The sequence below is a fragment of the Pleurodeles waltl genome, chromosome 7 (genome assembly GCF_031143425.1).
Source record: "Pleurodeles waltl isolate 20211129_DDA chromosome 7, aPleWal1.hap1.20221129, whole genome shotgun sequence".
NCBI classification, from domain to species: Eukaryota; Metazoa; Chordata; class Amphibia; order Caudata; family Salamandridae; genus Pleurodeles; species Pleurodeles waltl.
The window spans coordinates 1378755092-1378774482 of record NC_090446.1 but is presented as its reverse complement, the minus strand read 5'-3'; the positions used below and the strand labels follow the sequence as shown (position 1 = coordinate 1378774482).

The window sequence follows — 19391 nt, the reverse complement described above, 5'->3', positions numbered from 1 at the left end:
CGCCGTTTAGCAATGCCCACTCTATCTTCTCACCCACCGTCCCTCTCTAAATGTGCCCTTGTGCACTCAAGTGGGCCAGTTTTCTGCCCCTAAACCCTATGTGCTCTGCCTATCACACCCTAACAACTGTATGTCCCGCACTCCCATACAGGCAGTCTCTTTTCACATCCAACCATCGCTATACTCTTTAACCTTCCCATTTTCTGTCATCTGAATGTAATCATTCTGCTGTGCCCCCATCACACTGGACATTCTCTAAATAAATAATCTATACTTTAGTCTTGTCTACCCATACACTCCCTCCACCTATCATATCCAGTTGAGCTCCAAGCCATTCAACACTTTCAGACTTGCTGCAGCGTTAATTTCTATCCCCCCCTCAAAACTATCTGTACGTCACGTTCCTCTAATCTACATACCCTATCAAAACTCAGTAGTTGTAAAGCCTAATGCTATATGACAGTGCCAAACCTTTTAACGCCACAATCCATTGACCCCAACCCAGCCCTCTCCATGCCCCAAATCTCTTTAGATCCCAAGCCTCTCTACTCAAATTTTCTATAACCCCAAAACAGCGCAAGATAAAGCCTCTTTACCTTTAATCATTCTCACTCCCACAAATGTCATAGAGTCAAAGTCTCACTACCCTAAACTTGTTACCCCCTAAAATCGACCCAAGTCTCAGTAGTTTTACTTGAAGCTATTGCTCAATCCCGTCCATTCCTAAAACGTCTGTCCCAAACTTTATGTAACCCATTATGCTGCTCTATACCCCAGGCCACTCTATCCCAGCACTGTTGATCCAACTCATCAAATATCTCTACACACCAAGTTTCTTAATCTCAATACATCACCTACTCAAACTTCCCTCTACCCGAATTTCCTAACCCAAATTTGATCTGCTACAACCCTCTCCTTCAATTGCCTCAAAATAGTCTAGACCCAATCTCTAGATTTAAATCTAGCCTTTTAAACTTGAGACACCACGCTTCTCAACAACAGCTGTTTTCACAGCTTTAAGCCCTAGGTAGGCACATAGCGTCTCTACCCATAACGTATTCCATCCCTTTCAAAATCTCTAAAACCCAAGTCTCAACAGCCCAAAGGCCGCTACTTCCTAAATATCTTTCTATTCCAGGATCTTGCATACAACGTCTTCTCTGTCCCTCAAAATCCCTTTACAACACAAACATTCCTTCTCAAGTTGATCTGCCTTTCTGTAAACCCCACTTGCAGTCCAGTGCCAACAACTTAAGCCTCTCTACTGATTCTGCCACTCATAGCCTCTTACTTGATCTCCTTGTTGATCGCTTCTAGTTGCTCCTGCAACATGATGGCCAGCGTCTGCACATCAGTCTGTCCGCTAGGAGACAGCAGATCTGCTGAACTGAAAATAGTATCCCGGTCATCCTCGTCGGAGCCATCCATGTCCCCCTCGAAGGACTGGGATACGCCGGATAGAACGTTAGCCTGCTGGGCCCGTTCCCATTCCTGCTTGCCATAGATGCCAATCTACAATTAAAAGAAAACTCAGAATTGAGAATTCTCTTGGAGCTTGCCCAGTCCATCATGCATCCCTCACACATTGTCAGATTGCAACAGCATCAGGGTTCTATAGATTTCACATCTGGCAATGCAGTACATCTGAAATGAGAACAGACTTTGAGAGCCATTTTCCCTCAAGTCAAATATCGTGACGGAGCAGGCCGGTGGAGGTCTCAAACTCCCAGAATCTAACCAAAAAATTAAATCTTGCCTGGGAATTACTATTTGATTAGGCAACTGAATCATTTGACACATTTGTGGAATGCTCAGCCTTGAGACTGGATATTGAGTGAAGTAAGAAAATAGGGGATAACTAAATCATGGAATTATAAAACACCATTAAACATAAGTTACAAAACAAAAACAGACAGCATAGATTATTATACAGAGCAACACCACAGAAAAGCATCAGTGTAAAATCCACAAATTCAACACTCTTTATCATGTAATAACAAAGTATTTGTAAGGATTGCTGGTTGTACAGCCTTGGCAAATTGGGCTTTCTAAGCAAATTCTTTGACACTATCACAATTGGTAAGGACTTTCTTTTATCCAGTGGGAGTGAGAAAACCTTGCAAGGAACCTACTTGCTGGGCTAGAGGGGAAAAAGACTTATTTGATAGAGCAGACCAATCTCAAACAATACGATCCCTACTGGATTAAGGTTCTTTCCCATAGTATGCCAATGTAGTATCCAACTCAGTAAGATTTTGTGTACTCTTTATAAGAAAAAGACAAGCATGGTTTTAGATCCTTGGATACAGCTTATGTGGCATAAACCAGCATTCGTGTGTCCTGAATACCCTGAAAACACACTACCTTTTTGAAAAAAGCAAATTATGACTGTACTTTCAAGGTGATAGCATGCACAGAACTGCACACTGGCCAAGAAACCAGATCAGTAGCATCAGCATTCATGGTCTTTGCTATACCAACTGGTGATAGACTGAATTCTCACAATGGGAACAAGCCCCCTTGTTCCTGTCTATGATAAAGTTTGCTGAAAAGAGTCATTACTCACTGTCACTGTCTATAACAATATTTGCTAAAGAGAGACATCAATCATGGACAGTTCGATTTTAAAAGCCCTGAAAAATCTGGCTCAAGCAAACTAAACTAAGGGCCTGATTTAGAGTTTGGAGGGGGGTCCTACTCACAAATGTGACAAATATCCTGTCCACCGTATTACGATCCCATAATTGCCTATGACGATCATATTACAACAGACAGGATATCTGTCATGTTTGTGACAGAGTAACCCATCTGCCAAACTCTAAATTAGGCCCTAAGACACTTCTACTTTCACAAACCTAAAGAACAGCTCACCACCAACAACCACAACTACCAGAAGCATAATAAAGGGAAATAGAAGATACTCACCCGGCCAAGGATCCAAGAGGAAGGCAGAACAGAAGGAAAGTTGCTTTAACAGAGTTTAGAACTAGTCAGAAACAAGATAGGTACATTCCACATGCACACAGCCAATAAAGGAAATGAAAGAAAACAAGAAAGTCAGAAAAAAAGAAGAGAGGGAAAGAGGATGAGGGACAAAGGAAGATGCATAAGGGACAACTAGAGGAAGAAACAGATACATATAATAGATAATAAGAGAGGAGATGAGTGGGACAAAGGAGGAACAAAAATAAACAGACAGAAGGAGATAGATGGCAAGAAATAAAGGAAGACCAAAGGGGGGAGGAAAGAAATCAAGAAATGCAAACATAAAACGAGAAAGTCAAAGTACAAAAAAGAGGCCACAAGAAATAAAAGAATGAAAGAACACAACACAAGAAAACACATGAAAGACTCAAAATGAATTGTGAAATAAACAGAAAGCAAGTAATGGAAAAAATAAATTTTGATAAGCAGAGAGGATACAAAGGGAAAGAGAAATAGAAATAAACAATAATATAAACCAACAATTGTACTGCAAAACACCAGCACTGTCTCCTTGCCCACGTCTCCCTGTGTGTGCATTACCTTACACGAGTCATCCTTCATGGCAGCCCAGCGCCCTTTTTTTGGCCGGCGAATGACTGCAGTACTGCTGTAGTGCTCCATGTGGCTGCCCATGGGCAGAGTAGGGGCTTGGGAATAGCGTAGCTCCAAGGCACTGCCAGGCAAAGACCTACAGAGGACAATAAAGTGGAAAGTTCTCTGCAGGTATGACTCCACCTTTGAAACCCACTTTGTACTCCCATGATGCACCTCAACTCACTGTCTTTGGGAGCCCAACACAAGGGCAGAGATCTCACAAAAACAAAGTTCAAAAAGAGTACTCTTTCTAAGCACACATGTACCATTACAGTGCTCACTGCCAGCTCCCTGTGCTCAGTTCATTTCTGAGTGATGAGCATCTTCGCGCCATGTGTCCGCAAAGCAGCTGAGTTAAAAATAAAGGAAATCCCTGTAATAATCCTGTACCTCAGTGACTAACATTTGTGCTCTCGGAGCTCACGATATACATAGACAATGAGCATCTCAGGCTCTTTGCTCATTTTTTCCCTAGGTGATAAGTATGTCAGATCTCTGTGCTGACTCTGTCTGGGCGCTGAGTATCTCAGACCCCTGTGTCCATCTCAACCATTACAGGACAGCCTACAAGGTTCTTGTCCCTTCCGTGTACCTGAGGGTTGTAGATCGCATGCTCCCAATTCACACTTCATACCTGCTCCTTTCTACTTCATCCCTTTCCACCATGCTTGAATGATAGTGGGAGCTTATCATCACATCCAAGGGACAGTGAACTCAGTGTAGTGAGGAGGTCCTGACTAGCAAGTATAAGGGTGGTCTATATTTTGAAAATGAAGTCTGTGGGCTATGATTTACTGAGGTAATTAAAACCTTCATGACCTTGATCTTGACATCAGGGGATGTTTAAAAGCAAAAAATCATTGCCATTGTTGCAGAAATACCAACGATGGGACTGTTGCTCCTTCAACCCATTCTGTAACATCATAATAGAGTCCCAAGTTAGCTTTTGGCAAACTGTCATCTGCAATGCGTTTCAAAGTGCTCGGTGTCTGCAAATGTAAAAGGAGAAAGAGTAAGTAGTTCCACTCTGTCACTCCCCATTGGGGGATGTGGGGAGGGGGGAGGAGAATATACAGAGTGATAACAGGGCCACAAGGTGACTATGACATCACATGACAGCACTGACGTATTTCTCCGGATCCAGCCTAGCACTTGGGTATGGTCCAAATGAAAGAATCTGTAGATAAAGTATCCACCAGAAAGAGCTTTACCGAAGTTAAGTAAATTATTTTTCTGACAAATAAGTGCAAAATTCTTTTGTCAATGCTATCAAATGCATAGTTTTAGGAATAATTGTTTTTCTTAACTTTGAAAGAAGAAAAAAACATTTTAATCCATGCTGTTTCTCACCTCCCTTGGTGCAAGAAAAAAAAATTACTACCAAGACTTTGATAGTGTTACCTGCTTGCCAGATTAACCACTTCGAATCAGTAGTGGCGCGTATGACTTGCATGTGTGTAAACCAGTGGAAAGAGTTTTTACAATGTGTTTGTCTTTTCTTTGGTAAGAGCAGCCTTCCACCTGCCCTTTCATCTACTAATCGATTTCACCAGAGGTGCTAATTGAAGAAATTCAAATCTACTGGACCTACATAAAATAAAACACATTGCACAGTACGAAGAATAAAGCACACTTCATTACAGTTTCTCCATCATGGGATTTTCTTTGCTGTTTATAAAGAATAAATACATTTGCCCACCTGTGTCAATCCTAACATATTTTTGCAAGAGAAAATTAAATTAAAAGACAAGTTCCTAATTTTGTGTTGGTGTTTCAAGTAGAACACAAACATAGCTCGTCCATTAAGAGGCAAGCTGAAAAAATCTAATATAATTTCATAAAAAGAAAACAAAAAAGAAACTGAATGAAATTGAGCAGATAGGTACATAGCTTAACCTCATTAAGAAGAAAACCGTCAATGCCCCTTCAACCAGGAACAAAGCCTTCCAGCCCCAGAATGCACATATGTACAACTAGAGCTCAATTCGTTTCTCGGTTTTGTAAAGCAAAAAGCCATAACAATGTGCCTTTCAACAATTTCTGAGGGTTTAGAAAGGCTGAGGTTATTGTTTCTTCCTTCTCTGCACACAAACAATCAGAGCAGGATTGCCATCATTTTAGTGAGTCTCCCTTCGTGTGAAAATAAACTATTACTGATCATAATGCTCTGTACATTGTATAAGTCACGTCCAACCACACTATGAAGGTGTAAATTCTGCCACAATATAGTCAAATGAAGCTCCCACCCTACAGCATGCAGCATGTAAGGACTCATTCTGATTTCTTCTCATAAGAGTACAGAGCTGTGCTGAAATAACATTTCTGATGTTTTTGGACTTTGACAGGACTTAAAATCACTGCTAAAGGAAAGTTGCAGATTGTAGATACATGGCCCTCGAAAGGTACACCAACACCAGAAGAAGCATTAATGTTGAAACGTACGTCCATAATACTGAGGGAAACAACACTGCTGAAAGAAATACTGATGTCATAGGAATTTTCACCACCAAAGTAAATAGTGGCATAAACTAATGTGTGGAGGTGGTTGCAGTTGAAACCTTGATTAATGTCAAGGTTTACAGTGAAAAAGAAAACACCAGGGTTCCCATTCAACATTTTTGTAAGATTCACAAGTAGGTCAGGATATTCTGTTTTAGCTACTCTTGACTCCTTCATTGCAGCGACCAGTCCAAAGACAATACGAATCAAAAGAGACTTCAGAGGGGAAACACTTGGACAAGGAACTGATCCAAAGGGTGCAGCCTGTGCTGCACGCCCACACATAGGGTATGAGCCACCTGCCTATCCTGCGCATACCGTATTCTAGTAAGTCCAAGAGGCAAAGTCCTCCAGACAGCTCCTAATTGGCTGTATGCTTCTATGCGGAAAGAGTCACAAAGAAACTTATGTCACAGTGGCGGGATGTCGCCTATATAGGCATGGTGCACATCACGTGCGGACGATGCCTACAATGCCAATGCGGAGATGATCAGCACCATCTACCGGCGAGCAGAGGTACAGCTCAAGATTTTAAGGATCTCGTCTGACGCCTGGGGAATATTCTAAGGTAAGGAATCTGCAGCTCTAAGTCTCTGTCAGATCTGTAAAACACCTCTAGGTAGAAACACCTCTGAATAATGGGTCCCCTTCAAAGATTTACAGGACAACTTTGAATGTAAGTGGTCTGTTGGCATAGGCCTGACTGCCACTATTTTTAATATATGATTGCCCTATGGTTAGTTCAGAGTTCACATCTGTACACTGAGGAAGCTCCTTACACGTCCTCTGCAAGAAAAGGCTGAAACAAAAAGCAGGACAACTTTGCTACCTTATCTGAAAGGGGAAGGAATATATCCCTCGACTGAGGTAATGTCATCCTGCTGAACCCTGAAGATAGGATAGGAATCAAGCCTTCACTCAGCATGGCGCTTCTGATCCAGCTTTTCAATGTTCTTGTCTTAGAACCTTGCTCATGAAGTATTAATCAAGAATGTGAAGTGTTCCTGCTGTCCATTTGACATAACACTAACGAGCAGAGAGTGAAGTCCCTCTCCATACAGTGAAAGAAAATGACAGCTGAGGGTAAGTGTGGCGAGAGACAAAAAGCTACTGAAATATTCCACTCACAGCCTCTCACCCTCCCAGTATCGCTCCAGTGCCTTGTATGCTAATTCCAATGTGCAGCATAACGCACATGGTGATGGCAGTCCACTGAGGGTCTATGGGAAAGCAAAAGCAAACAAGATTTCAAATCTTCACTCCTTCCTGTCAACCAGGACTATTTAAAAAATGTCTGAGTAGATGGCACTAAACTGATTAGTATGTGGGACACCAGTGCCAGCCAAACTATGGTTGGTGCCCAATGGTTGACTGTGGTATCTGCTGTCATGGGGTCACCACAGCTGTTCAAGGTTTTAAGCATCTATAGGAAATGCGGAGCCAAGGATAGGTGGCATAACAAGGTAAGTTCTTTTTGATCCTGGAGAAGAACCAATGCATACTGGAAAATGTCCTTGGAGGTCAGGTTCTAGTCTAGCCTTACAAGAGCACGGGCCACTGCCCAAGAAGACGTTCAATTAAGATCCCCCGAGAGGATGTTGATGCTGAGGGACAAGGTCTATTAGAGCCAGTGGCTTATTTTACCTGAAGCAGAAAATATGATAGATTAATACTGGCTGTCACACATGTATCTCCATTAAGTCTTCTTTGTTAAGTTATTGTTCCAAGTGTAGTACTGAAGGGAATGTAACAAGAGCAAATAACGATTTTTCACTGTATTTACTCTGCTTGGCTTAGTTGTTCCACATTTCACTCATTCAGACAATCCTACCTTCCTTAATTTAATGTGCCAAGCCTGTAGATATAGTAAAGAAGCTGAAGCAATGTAGGACTAGAAAGATGTGTATTTTAATGATGTGGTGGATGGAGTAGGGTTTTAGACACAGACAGGGTCATGCTGCTTTACTATCCTTTTTTATACCACACAATAAATAGGATGTACTATGTGCATTATGGAATGGGCTGAAGGAGCAGCAGTACCAGAGGTAGTGCTAATGCAACAATGGATATATTGTCGCTTATAAACATCCCAATATCAGGATGAGGACCATGAACTTTTTAATTAACTTAGTAATTATTAGCCCAGAGATGTGAGTTTAAAAACTCAGACCACCCTTGAACATGCAATCAGGTACTCCTCAGTTCACTGGGTTCACTGTCCCTTGGATGTGATGATAATATTCCACTTGCATTCAAACATGGTGGAAAGGGATAAACTGGCTTTGAGCAAGTATGAAGCATGAACCAGGAGCTAGAGTTCTGCATTCCTCGGGTACAAGGAAAGCACAGGCACAGAAAGGCTCTCCAGTAAGGTTTGAGATGGGCACAGGGATATGAGATACTGAGCGCCCAGATACAATGTCAGCACAACAATTCGATATAGACGTAGGGACAAAATGAGCAAAGGATCTGAGGTGCTCCTTGTGTATGTATAAGGTTAGCTCTGAGAGTAAAACATGTTCCTCACTGAGGTACAGGACAATCACAGATATCTCTAATGCTCATCTTCTAGATGTGAGCAGAACACAGTGAGTTGTGTTGTTCCTCACCCAGCTAGCAGGCAGACACTTGGAGCAGAGATGCTCATCGCTTAGAAGTGAGAGGAACACAGGCAGTTAGCAGTGAGCACTGAACTGCTACCATGTATACTTAAAAAACTGGCGCTGTAGAGTACTATTTGTGAGTTTTGGTAACACTCCTAACAAATACTCTAACCTCAGATTCCAAACTGCCCTGCCACCTCGCCATTTTGCGGAGTGGACTTCTGTACATCAGAATAGGGTTCCAAGTAAGACTTTAGCATACTGACATCTGTAATGTGTTCAAAGTGCTCCATGTTAGTGGGTGTGAAAAGAGAAAGACTAAGAAACTGGCATCTTCGCTAAAGGTGGCACTTATATGTCGCTCTGCTCTGTCACTCCTGAGGGCGTGAGGGGTACATAGACTGATAATGGAGTCACACAACACTACCTATCAGCACATGAGTGAATTGCTGTACAAATCATCAGATCTAGTCTAGCAGCAGGGGATTCTCTAATTCTGTACAATTCTCAATATCCAGTCCAGCACATGGGAATACTCTAAAGGTTAATCAGCGGGTAAACCAGAAAGAGCATTACCAAAGGTAATTAACTTGTTCTCCTGGAAAGTAAAAATAAAATCAGACTTGTCAGTATTAGCACATGCAGAGATTTAGGAATAATGGTTTATCTTACATTTGAAGGAAGAAAAGAAGGAAGAATCTCTTAGTACAAACTGACATTCCAGAAAGGAAAAAAAAAATTACTATAAGGCTTAGTGTTGCCCCCTTGTCAGATTAACCATGTAGAACCACTAATAGTGGCTAGGGTTGCATGTGTGTAAACCAGTGGAAAGGGTTTTGACAATGTTCTCGTCTTATTTTTGGTGAGACCAGCTTTCCTTCTGCCCTTTCATTTATGAACCAATTCCACCAAAGGTGCTCAGAGAAGAAATTCAGATCTCCTGGACCTGAAAGAAATAGAACACTTTTCACAGTATGAACAGCATAGTGTGTTTTATTCCAGCCTCTATTTCATGGGACCTTCTTTGCTGTTCAAAAACAATAAATGTGTCTGTTTACATGCACAACCCTAAAAACCTGATTTGAGCTCATGCTCACAAGCAGTGGGTAGTATGCTCTTCTGGCTCAGCCCAGGCCTATCAAGATGACTAGGGCCTGGGTGTGTTTTCAATTTCATAAGAAATCAAGAGAAGAGAGACAGCAGCAGGAACATGTACAGAAGACCAGTCCCACTGCAGGCAGAATGTGTCTCCCAGTGACTTTCCAGAATAAAACTCTATAGTGCAGTAGCGTTGACATTTTACCTTCTCTACCGTGCCAAACAGATCTAACTGTCCCAGTGATCTAAGATGCCCCTCGACACCTTCGGATGGACATGGAGCTTGTGAGTCACCAGCCAACGTCTGCTCAGCTCATATCCTGTAGCATTCAGAGAACCTGCTAAATGACTGGCTATGAGAAATATGTGCTCCTGGTCCAGCCACCTCCGGAGACCGAGGCCTTCCTGGCACTGGATCTAGGACCCTACTCGGCCCTGCTTGTTGCAGTACCACATAACAGTTGTAGGTCCATAAGGACCTGTACCATATTACACTTGATGGATGGCAGGAAGACTTTAGGGTAAAAGACACTCAGGGCTAGAAAGGATCTCTCAAAGTTTCAAAAGAATTATAAGGAGCCATCTCTGTACCAGAAGCAAAGTCCTCTGATTGTCACCTTCCCCAATCAATCCCAACAACCCAGCTGTGCTGCATCTGTCACAACCATAAGGTCTGGCAGGGAAAGGGAAAGTGTTGTGACTAAGGTCAAAATAGTGCTTCTCTGCAATCACAGAAGATCCATAGTGGCCTTCTGCAAGATCTAGATGGAGTTAAAGAGACAGCCTGACTCTGGAGAACTGAAATTTGGGATTCCACTGCAGGGCCAGTTTATGCCATCTGGTGCTTTGGTCAAGGAGTATGTATAAAGCTAGGAGTACAAAGAGCCTCAGAGCCTCCACATCAAGACCCTTTGAGCCTAAAACATTGTGATCATATCCTAAATGTCCTGAACCCGCTGGAGTGGTTGAAGGACAACTCCAATTTAGGGAATCCTCTGTATGGGGCCCAGATGGGACCTTGGCTCAAATATATAAAAACCCCAAAGATATCAGGAGTTCAGTTGTTGTAAGGATGTAGTCTATGCGTGACTCCGATGAGCCTACGTTGAACAGCCAGTTGTCGACGTAAGGGAATATGCGTATCCCTAACCTCAAAGATGGGCAGCGACCACTGCCACTCACTTTAGTGAACACCAAAGGGGCAAAAGTAAGATAGAAGACCCCCATCTTCAGTCACTGATAGCTCCTGTAGTACTGCACGACAGGAATCTGGAAATACGTGTCCTGCAAGTCCAGTGACACCATCCAATCTCCTGAGCCAGTAGCAGAAAGAATATGAGAGAGTGAGCATTTTGAATTTGTCTTTCCATAGAAAGAGATTCAGTGGGAATTCAAAGGAATGAAGGCCATCGACAAATGGATAAAGAACAGCTGCCTGAATCAGAATTCTGACAAAACTGAGGTCCTCATCCTCGGCTCCACCCCTCCACCTGGGATGATTCCTGGTGGCCTGCCACACTGGGAACCGCACCGACACCCACCGACCACGCACGCAACCTGGGATTCATCCTGGACTCATCGCTATCAATGACCCAGCAAGTCAACGCCGTCTACTCCTCCTGCTTCAACACCCGCTGCATGCTTTGGAAGATCTACAAATGGATCCCCACTGGAACCAGAAGGATGGTCACCCAAGCCCTCGTAAGCAGCAGACTGGACTACAGCAAACGTCATCTAAGCAGGAACTACAGCCAAGCTCCAGAAAAGACTGCAACGCATACAGTACGCCTCTGCACGCCTCATCCTGGACATCCCCCTCCACAGCTACATCACAGCCCACCTGAGAGTCCTGCACTGGCTCCCCGTCAACAAGAGAATCACGTTCAAACTCCTCACCCACACTCACAAGGCACTCCACAACAACAGACCAGAATACCTCAACAGAGGGCTCTCCTTCTACACCCCAACCAGACAGCTTCGCTCCGCTGACCTTGCCCTCGCCACCATCCCACGCATCCACAAAACGACCGCCGGTGGCAGATCATTCTTCCACCTCACTGCCAAGACTTGGAACACTCTTCCCACCCACCTGCGACAGACACAGGACCTACTTAACTTCAGGAGACACCTCAAGACTTGGTTGTTCGAGCAGTAGCAGTCCCCCACCCCCTCAGCGCCTTGAGACCCTCATGGGTGAGTAGTGCCCTTTACAAATGCTTCGATTGATTGATTGATTGAGTGGGTGGAATTCCAGTATAGGCCTTAGGCATTCGTCGTCTTATGGTACTATATAACAGCTCCTCTCTCCTGTCTATGAAGGGGTACGTGCTCGACGCCACTCATTGTCAATTTGTCATAAGCATACTGGGTTGATCACTTCCATGCTTTAAAAATATGCACTTCGGACTTTTGATATACCATCTCACAATTAAATTTGACTTCCCATGGACATGACTGATGGGGATTGGACGTAAAATAATGTAGAGGAAAGACTAAAACTTCAAACACTTCCAAACTAGTAAGGGCTCAATGCGTACAGGTAGGTATTCATATAAGAGACAAAGGTAGTTCTAAGGATTACAAGCAGTCACATACAATGTACCAGGAGTTGCAAAGGAAGCAAAGGCAATCAGATAAGAAACAATCACAACACTCACACATGCACACAGGATGCAAAAGTTCAACCACAGGCAATCCCAATCCCTGAATTACATAATCTGCCCAGCAGGGACATTACACTGGTGAAGTAGGTACCTGGAATATGTGGATGAGGGTCGTCCTCGAAGCTGATCAATTTCCAGCTGCATCCTGTCCATCTCAGCCATGAGCTGCTCCTGGAGAAGGAAGAAAGTGAATGGTTATAACAAGCCATGCAGGCCAGCAGCATCAAAGTGAGCTGGAAGAAACAAGAATACCTCTTTATCCAATGTTGAGGGATTGCACAACGCTCAGTATGGACACTCCTTGATTAAAGTAGAAATCTGATATTACATTTAGATGCTATAGGAGTGGGGGGGGGTTCTATTTATAAATGGTGAAACTTTAAAAATATCTGCCTAGTAGGTAACTTGCTAGTCGGTATAAAAAGGACCCCCGCACCTATTTTTCATCACTCTACACTATTTTAGCATCTTTTAGTGCTCCCACATATATTTTGTAGGTCGCAGCACGCCTCGTTTTGCAGGGGAACGGGATGGCCTCAATGATGATGCATGCTATACAAGGGGTTACCCTGGCGGATGAGGTTTGCTAAGAAAACAAGTGTTTTCTACACTTAGTGAAGGGTTATTACCATCATTACCTTTATGACAAATATTAGTTTCTTAACAAACTGACTGGTGCACGGTGGTGTGGGTATATCAGGATATCGAATCTAAGAGCACTCTGAGGAATGTCAGAACTCTGACTACTAAGCTAAGTAAATAAGGTAAAATATGACAAGGTTGACAGAGACAGTATGTTGCAGCATCAATAAAACAGAGGGTATTTCTTGCTTTTGGGAGATCTTAACATCCTGAAGACCTCCCAAAATCTATGTTTATTTTACAAATATTAAGGAATCAATCTTTAATGACATCATCAGCATGTAAAAGTTTAATAAAGTTGAGTTTTGATGAACACCTTAAGAATTTCTCTTTGAAGGAGCTTCATGTGAACTAACTAATCATCTGAAATTAGCCTCAAAGCGATTGACTGAATGTAGGTATCTCACACAATATTGCTCCATTCTGTATTACTAAATAATCTCCTAACTCGCAGTCTTTCTTAACTCACTCTACATAAAAAGCTTCATCAATGCCATAGACACTGAAGTCTGTACACAAAATTAGTGATATGTACAATCAGAGGGTCGATCCATCAGGGAAATATTTATGTTCCTGCACTTATTGCAGCATCTTAATGATTAACTTCTAAGGTTTAATTGTATCTACAAGAATTAATTATCATGATGAAACTGCCAGCACACACGTACAGAGTATTTTCATTCAGGCTTATAGCTTTTAGTATTTTTCTACTCATGCTGCTGTGGTCATTTGGTTTCGGTGGCACCAACATCTTTGCCACACCCACAACAATCTATACACTAAACGTAACCTTAAACCTAACCTTGCTTTATCATAGCATGCACCATTGTCTTTAATTTAAGCCTAAGCATTTCCTAACACATTATAACTAAAATATATTAACAATTTTAAAAAATTTCAGACGTTCTAATTTTACCAAATTTTGTTTTCCCCCAGCATTGCTGCCACCAGTCTTCCAGAGTTTTCCGGGCAGCCCAAGCTGTTGGCACCCCTCAGACAGGTTTCTGCCCTCCTGCTGCTTGATCTTATGTCCAGGAAGGCAGAACAAAGGATTTCCTTTGGGAGAGGGACGTAACACCCTCTCCCTTTAAAAACAGATGTGACGGGCTGGGGAGGGGTAGCCTCCCCAAGTCACTGGTATGCTTTGAAGAGCACATTTGGAGCCCTCCGTGCATAAACCACTCCACACCAGTTCAGGGACCCCGGCCCCTGCTCTGGCACGAAACTGGACAACGAAAAGGGGAGTGACCACTCCCCTATCCATCACCACCCCAAGGTGGTGCCCAGAGCTCCTTCAGAGGGTCCCTGGTTTCTGCCATCTTGAATCCAAGGTTGGCATGGACCTCTGGGAGCATCTGAGTGGCAAGGCCCAGGCAGGTAACATCAGAGCTCCCTCCTGATAAGTGGTCACCTGGCTAAGTGGCCAATCCTCTTTTCAGGGCCATTTACGGTCTCTCTCTCTCTCTCTCTTGGGTGCGTCTTGATTCGGCTTGCAAGATTCCAGCAGGATTCCTCTGCAACATCTGCTTTTACTTTTTCCCTGCGACTGGACCCTCCAGGACCCGACAATCTGCCTCCAAGTAGAAGAACTCTTCTGAAACGTTGTTTCCATGGTTTCTGCCAGCTTTTGCAACATTTCCAACGGCTGTGCATTCACCGAGGGCGGCGTGTCTTCAGCCTGCATGGGAAGGAAGAACGAATCTCCCTTAGAGTGAAGGAGTGACTCCCCTGCACCCACAGGCACCTGCTGCAATGACAACCGGCTGCGTGGATCTCCTCTCATCCTGAGCTGCGTGGATCCTGCATCACGGGTGGTGATCCAAACTAGTCCTCTTGGTCATCTCTGCCAGCTGTCCAACTTTGGTGGAGGTAAGCCCTTGCCTTTCTACGCAGGACAGTACCTTTGTGCACTGCATCTCTTGCAGCTGCCAAGGCTTGTTTGCATCTCCTCCAAGGGAACTTCAGGCTGCGTACAGCTCCAGCCCCCAGCACTCCTTCCTGCAACTCACAGCCCTCTGCGTGGTTTTCCTGCGGCATGGGACCCTTCTTCTGTGTGCTGCGTAGGCTAATTCTGCAACTTCTGTGTCCCCGTCCTGCGGGACTCCTTTGGGTGCTGCCTCTGCTCCTGTGGGCCCTCTGTGTCACTGAGGGCCCCCTGTGACTCCCCCTCCTGGTTGAATCCTCCAGGGTCTTGCTGGTCCCCGGCAGCTGCACTTTTCCGCCAACCGCAAATTTGCCTTTGCCAGGGTTTGTTGGTGGAATTCTTGCACCGACAACAGTCTGCAATCATAATGCCAGCGTGGGACATTTTCTGCATCTCTCAGGAACTCTCCTTCGGCTCCAGGACTGCAGTGCTGACTTGATCATCACCATCGACCAACTCCTGCAAGTACAGCTGGGTGGGTAGTAGCTCCAAATCCTCCTGGACACCACTGTGACTCTTGGACTTGGTTCCCTCTCTCCACAGGTTTCCTCTCCAGGAATCCACCGCTGGTTTCTTGCAGTCTTGTCTGGGTGTCTTCTTTTCTTCTTTTCCTTCCTTTTGGGTGGTTTGGGGAAATTCCAGTGATTCACTCCTACTTTCCTGGTCGCTGGGGGGTACTGAGTTACTTACCTCTGTGGTTTTCTAGTACTCCCAGCTCCCCTCTACACATTCCACTTACCTAGGTGGGAGTTCTGTGTACGCATTCCATTTTTTTAGTATATGGTTTGGGCTCTCCCTAGGCTCTAGACCCCTAGGGTCACTATTGTCTAACTGCATTTGCACTGCTTTCTAACCTTGTCTATGCCTATTACTGTTTACTAGTGTATATAATTAGTGTTTTACTTACCTCCTATTGGAGGGTTGCCCTTCTAGTATTTAATGATATTGTGTGACCAAAAATAAAGTACCTTTATTTTTGTACAACTGAGTGTTTTCTTTCATGTGTGTAAGTGATGTGTGACTACAGTGGTTTTGCATGAGCTTTGCATGTCTCCTAGATATGCCTTGGCTGCTCATCCACAGTTACCTGTAGAGAGCCTGGCTTCTAGATACTGCCTACACTTCACTAAGAGGGGATACCTGGACCTGGTTTAAGGTGTAAGTACCTTGGGTATCCACCACACACCAGGCCTGCTTCCTACATCAAGCTTGCCATTATTCTACTTCCCTAAGCTGTATTTTTGTCCTCTTATCTTCCTTCTGCCAGTGGTTTTACACTCTGGGCAACCACTCTTGACCCCATCACTTTACACTTGCATTTCCCATCTCCGCAGCACATACATATTTGGTAAATATGTATGTGTTGCCGAGTTGGGAAAAACAAGTCACCCATTCAAGGGTCGACCTAAATCCACATAAACAATTAAAATACCGCTACTCAGACCCATACAAGTAAAGGTAATCACTCATAAACAAAATATACAGGCCATTGATGAAAATTCTACAATAATACTTTTCTAAAATTCCTTTGTTACAGTCACACAATATCAAGTGAAAACCAAACTAGGAAATGCACAACTGCACATGGCCACTAACCTTGTTAACGATGAGTTCATCCTGCAGCTTTTTCATGCTAGCTATCTCTTCGGAAAGAGTGTTCTTTGCACCAAAAGCAGAAAACAAGAGAAGGAAAGATAAAGGAGAACATAAGAAAGACCTCCACCTAAGGTAAGGCTAGACAAGTCGGACCTTTCTGTCCCAAACAAGACTGGCTGGAGGTTGCAATGCTACAACAGATGAGGCAGAAGTAAAAGCAGGACCCAACATACTGAGAAGAAAATATGGTTAGCAAAACACTTACAAAGAGAAATCTATCAAAGATAGTGGGTAATTTTCTATGATAGCAATACAAATCAGAAAAAGGAATGACATATATTAAAAAGCAATGGAAATGTTGGAGGGAATCTTACATGAATTACAGAGGCAGAGGAGAGGGCCTTCTAACCTAATCAGAGAGGTGCAGACCAGCTGAAGAGACAAAGGAATTAAATCAGTAATGGATGCCCAGAGGGAGAGTTTCCAGTTATAAAGGCTGAGTGGAATATCTTCTGCAATTGGAAGAAGGACATGTTGTGGCCTGCCATAAGTGGCAGAGTGGAAAGCGCTCTATTGGAGAAGGACCTGTAGAGGCAAGCCTCCTCTCAATAAATACTAAAGGTAATAGGCTGTGTCAGCCAAAAAGGAGTGGTTGGATTTTCAGAGCTCTGTTTTGTTCACCACTGACACTACTTACAGTATTCCTGCACGTAAGCTTCTTTTAAAGACCTTTCCTTCCCATCGTTGGAGTCAGAACCTTCACTATGGTCCACTTCATACTATGTGTTCCTCTACTGTTGATGGATCAAAACACTCTATGGCAACGTCAGGTGAACATGGAGGCACTTGTGGATATATTAGGAGCCTGCAGAGCCATTGAAAGAAAGTGTGGCTTTCACAGAAAAAATAGGGGGTTATCTTGAAACTTACCACACCATCAAAGTAAAATGATGGTGTTCAGGGAAACACTGCAACATTAAAGAAACTGGGAAAAACGTGTGGATCATTGTAAAGGAAATGCACAATGCCGAATTAGAGGGTGAATCTTCAGACACCTCTTCTCACTTAGAAATACAATGATGACCTCATCATATGAGTGGAAAAGCAATAGCTGATTGTTAACTCTCCCACATACCAGAATTTAACATTCAGGGCATTGCTACAGAACAGTGATAATGACTTTGTGGGCAACAGCTGCATAATTGTGCTATCAACAAGGACAACAATCAGTCCCAGGAAATGAATGGAACAGTTAGGAGACAGACGTGATTATGTAAACATTTTAAGTGCCAACTGCATTTTGGGGATGGCAGAGGAGGAGGAAGTCTACGCTCCCATTTGACATTCGCCTCACCTGTGTCCCGCGCCCAGTCTGAAATCTGGGGTTTAGGTGATAGGTTCAAGAGGTTAACTTGATTGAATAAACAAATAATGGTAATGCATAGATGGTGTGATTGTTTTAAGCAATAATGGCTTGCGCTGAAAGGTTCATGGTTATTGTTACAGTGTTCAAGAAGGCATGTTAAAGGGGCTACTCAGTGATCAGAAACAAACAGCTCTCCTTACCCAGCCCTGCACCTCTTACAATCACCAACTATAAGCATTCTAGAAAGTTGTTTTATTTGAAGAAGTCTGTTCGGGTTTTGAGAAATAACTTGCCATCAATCCAAGAGATGGTCATATAATAGGACCATGATCCTCCAGAGAAACACTAAAGGAGACATACAGAAAGGCCCGTTTTGATTGGTTACAGAACACAAATGAGAACAGTTCAAAGTTGGGTGTTGAACTGATCATGATGCGTTGTTGAAGTCATGAGGGAACGTTTTGGCAAACTCCAGCTAACTGATTTCAACCAACAGTTACCTGTGGAAAAGGATCATCGACAATGACTGAATCGTAAAACAGAGCTGGGCACAGATCATAGGAGGGTTGTTTAGAAGAATACATAGCTTGTAAGGAATGGCTGAAGGAATAAAAGGATATGGCTATGGTACGAGAAGCAGAAAGGACATGTTGGCACGTGGTAATAGATGGAAATGTTAAATGGCTGCTATTAACATACTGATGGTGCTTGTGTACATATAAGGCCTGTTTCTAGTGGATGAAGAGCTCTGTAAACAGTGGTGGCATACCTTTTCCTCCAGAGCCCCCATCCTCTCTTTCAAGTGCAGCTGTAGCCTTTCGTTGGACTCGGATAGGAGCTTGTCCACTGTTTCAGACAGACGCTTGTTGTGTTCATCATTCATCTTCTCCCGCTGCCGAGCCTGGAAAGAAACACGTCAAAACATGAGCCGGGATCCTCAATAAATGGTGGAGGGAGGGAACAACGCGAAGGAACCGTGGCTTCTCAAGGAAGTTCATGGGTGGTCAAGGCGCTCACGTCTCATCAAAAGAGCTGGTTGCCCTTCAAGAGAGCTCAGTACTTTCAGGGGCATCGGGGATACAAGAGAGGACCCTAGATCAATGTTTCCTAAACTGCGAGTCACAATCTGATTTTTTGGTTGGTCTTTAAAGTCTATGGCAATAAATAAAGATGCCTTTAAATTCTGCATTTATAGTGTCACATTGCTGTGCTTCAAAGACAGAGGTCAAATGTCAGGATCTGTCTTCTGCTGCTTATTTTTTAACACACAGGCTGGTTTTTACGAACTCCACTCACCTTGCAGTCAGAGAAAGAAAAATATAGTGAACTATCTGACAATCCTGCTGGGGTACCAAAGTGTAAAATGAAAGCTTGAGGATGTCACAATAAAGACAAAACAAAATGTTAATACCTGTAAATGA

The 19391-nt window shown here is 43.5% G+C and overlaps 1 protein-coding gene across 5 annotated transcripts in view; it reads right to left on the bottom strand.

Annotated features, from left to right (window-relative positions):
• The window catches only part of PPFIA3 (PTPRF interacting protein alpha 3), a 400966-nt gene that overhangs the window by 137204 nt on the left and 244371 nt on the right, over positions 1-19391 (bottom strand). For 3 of the 5 annotated variants that reach the window (XM_069200871.1, XM_069200872.1, XM_069200874.1), the window contains exons 11-14: positions 18740-18871; positions 12534-12613; positions 3526-3673; positions 1292-1512 (exon numbers count right to left, since the gene is read on the bottom strand). In XM_069200871.1, coding sequence (XP_069056972.1) covers positions 1292-1512; positions 3526-3673; positions 12534-12613; positions 18740-18871 — 581 coding nt within the window. Of the gene's footprint in view, positions 1-1291; positions 1513-3525; positions 3674-12533; positions 12614-16604; positions 16668-18739; positions 18872-19391 lie in introns of all 5 variants that reach the window. The other 2 variants (XM_069200870.1, XM_069200869.1) reach the window with 2 other exon arrangements.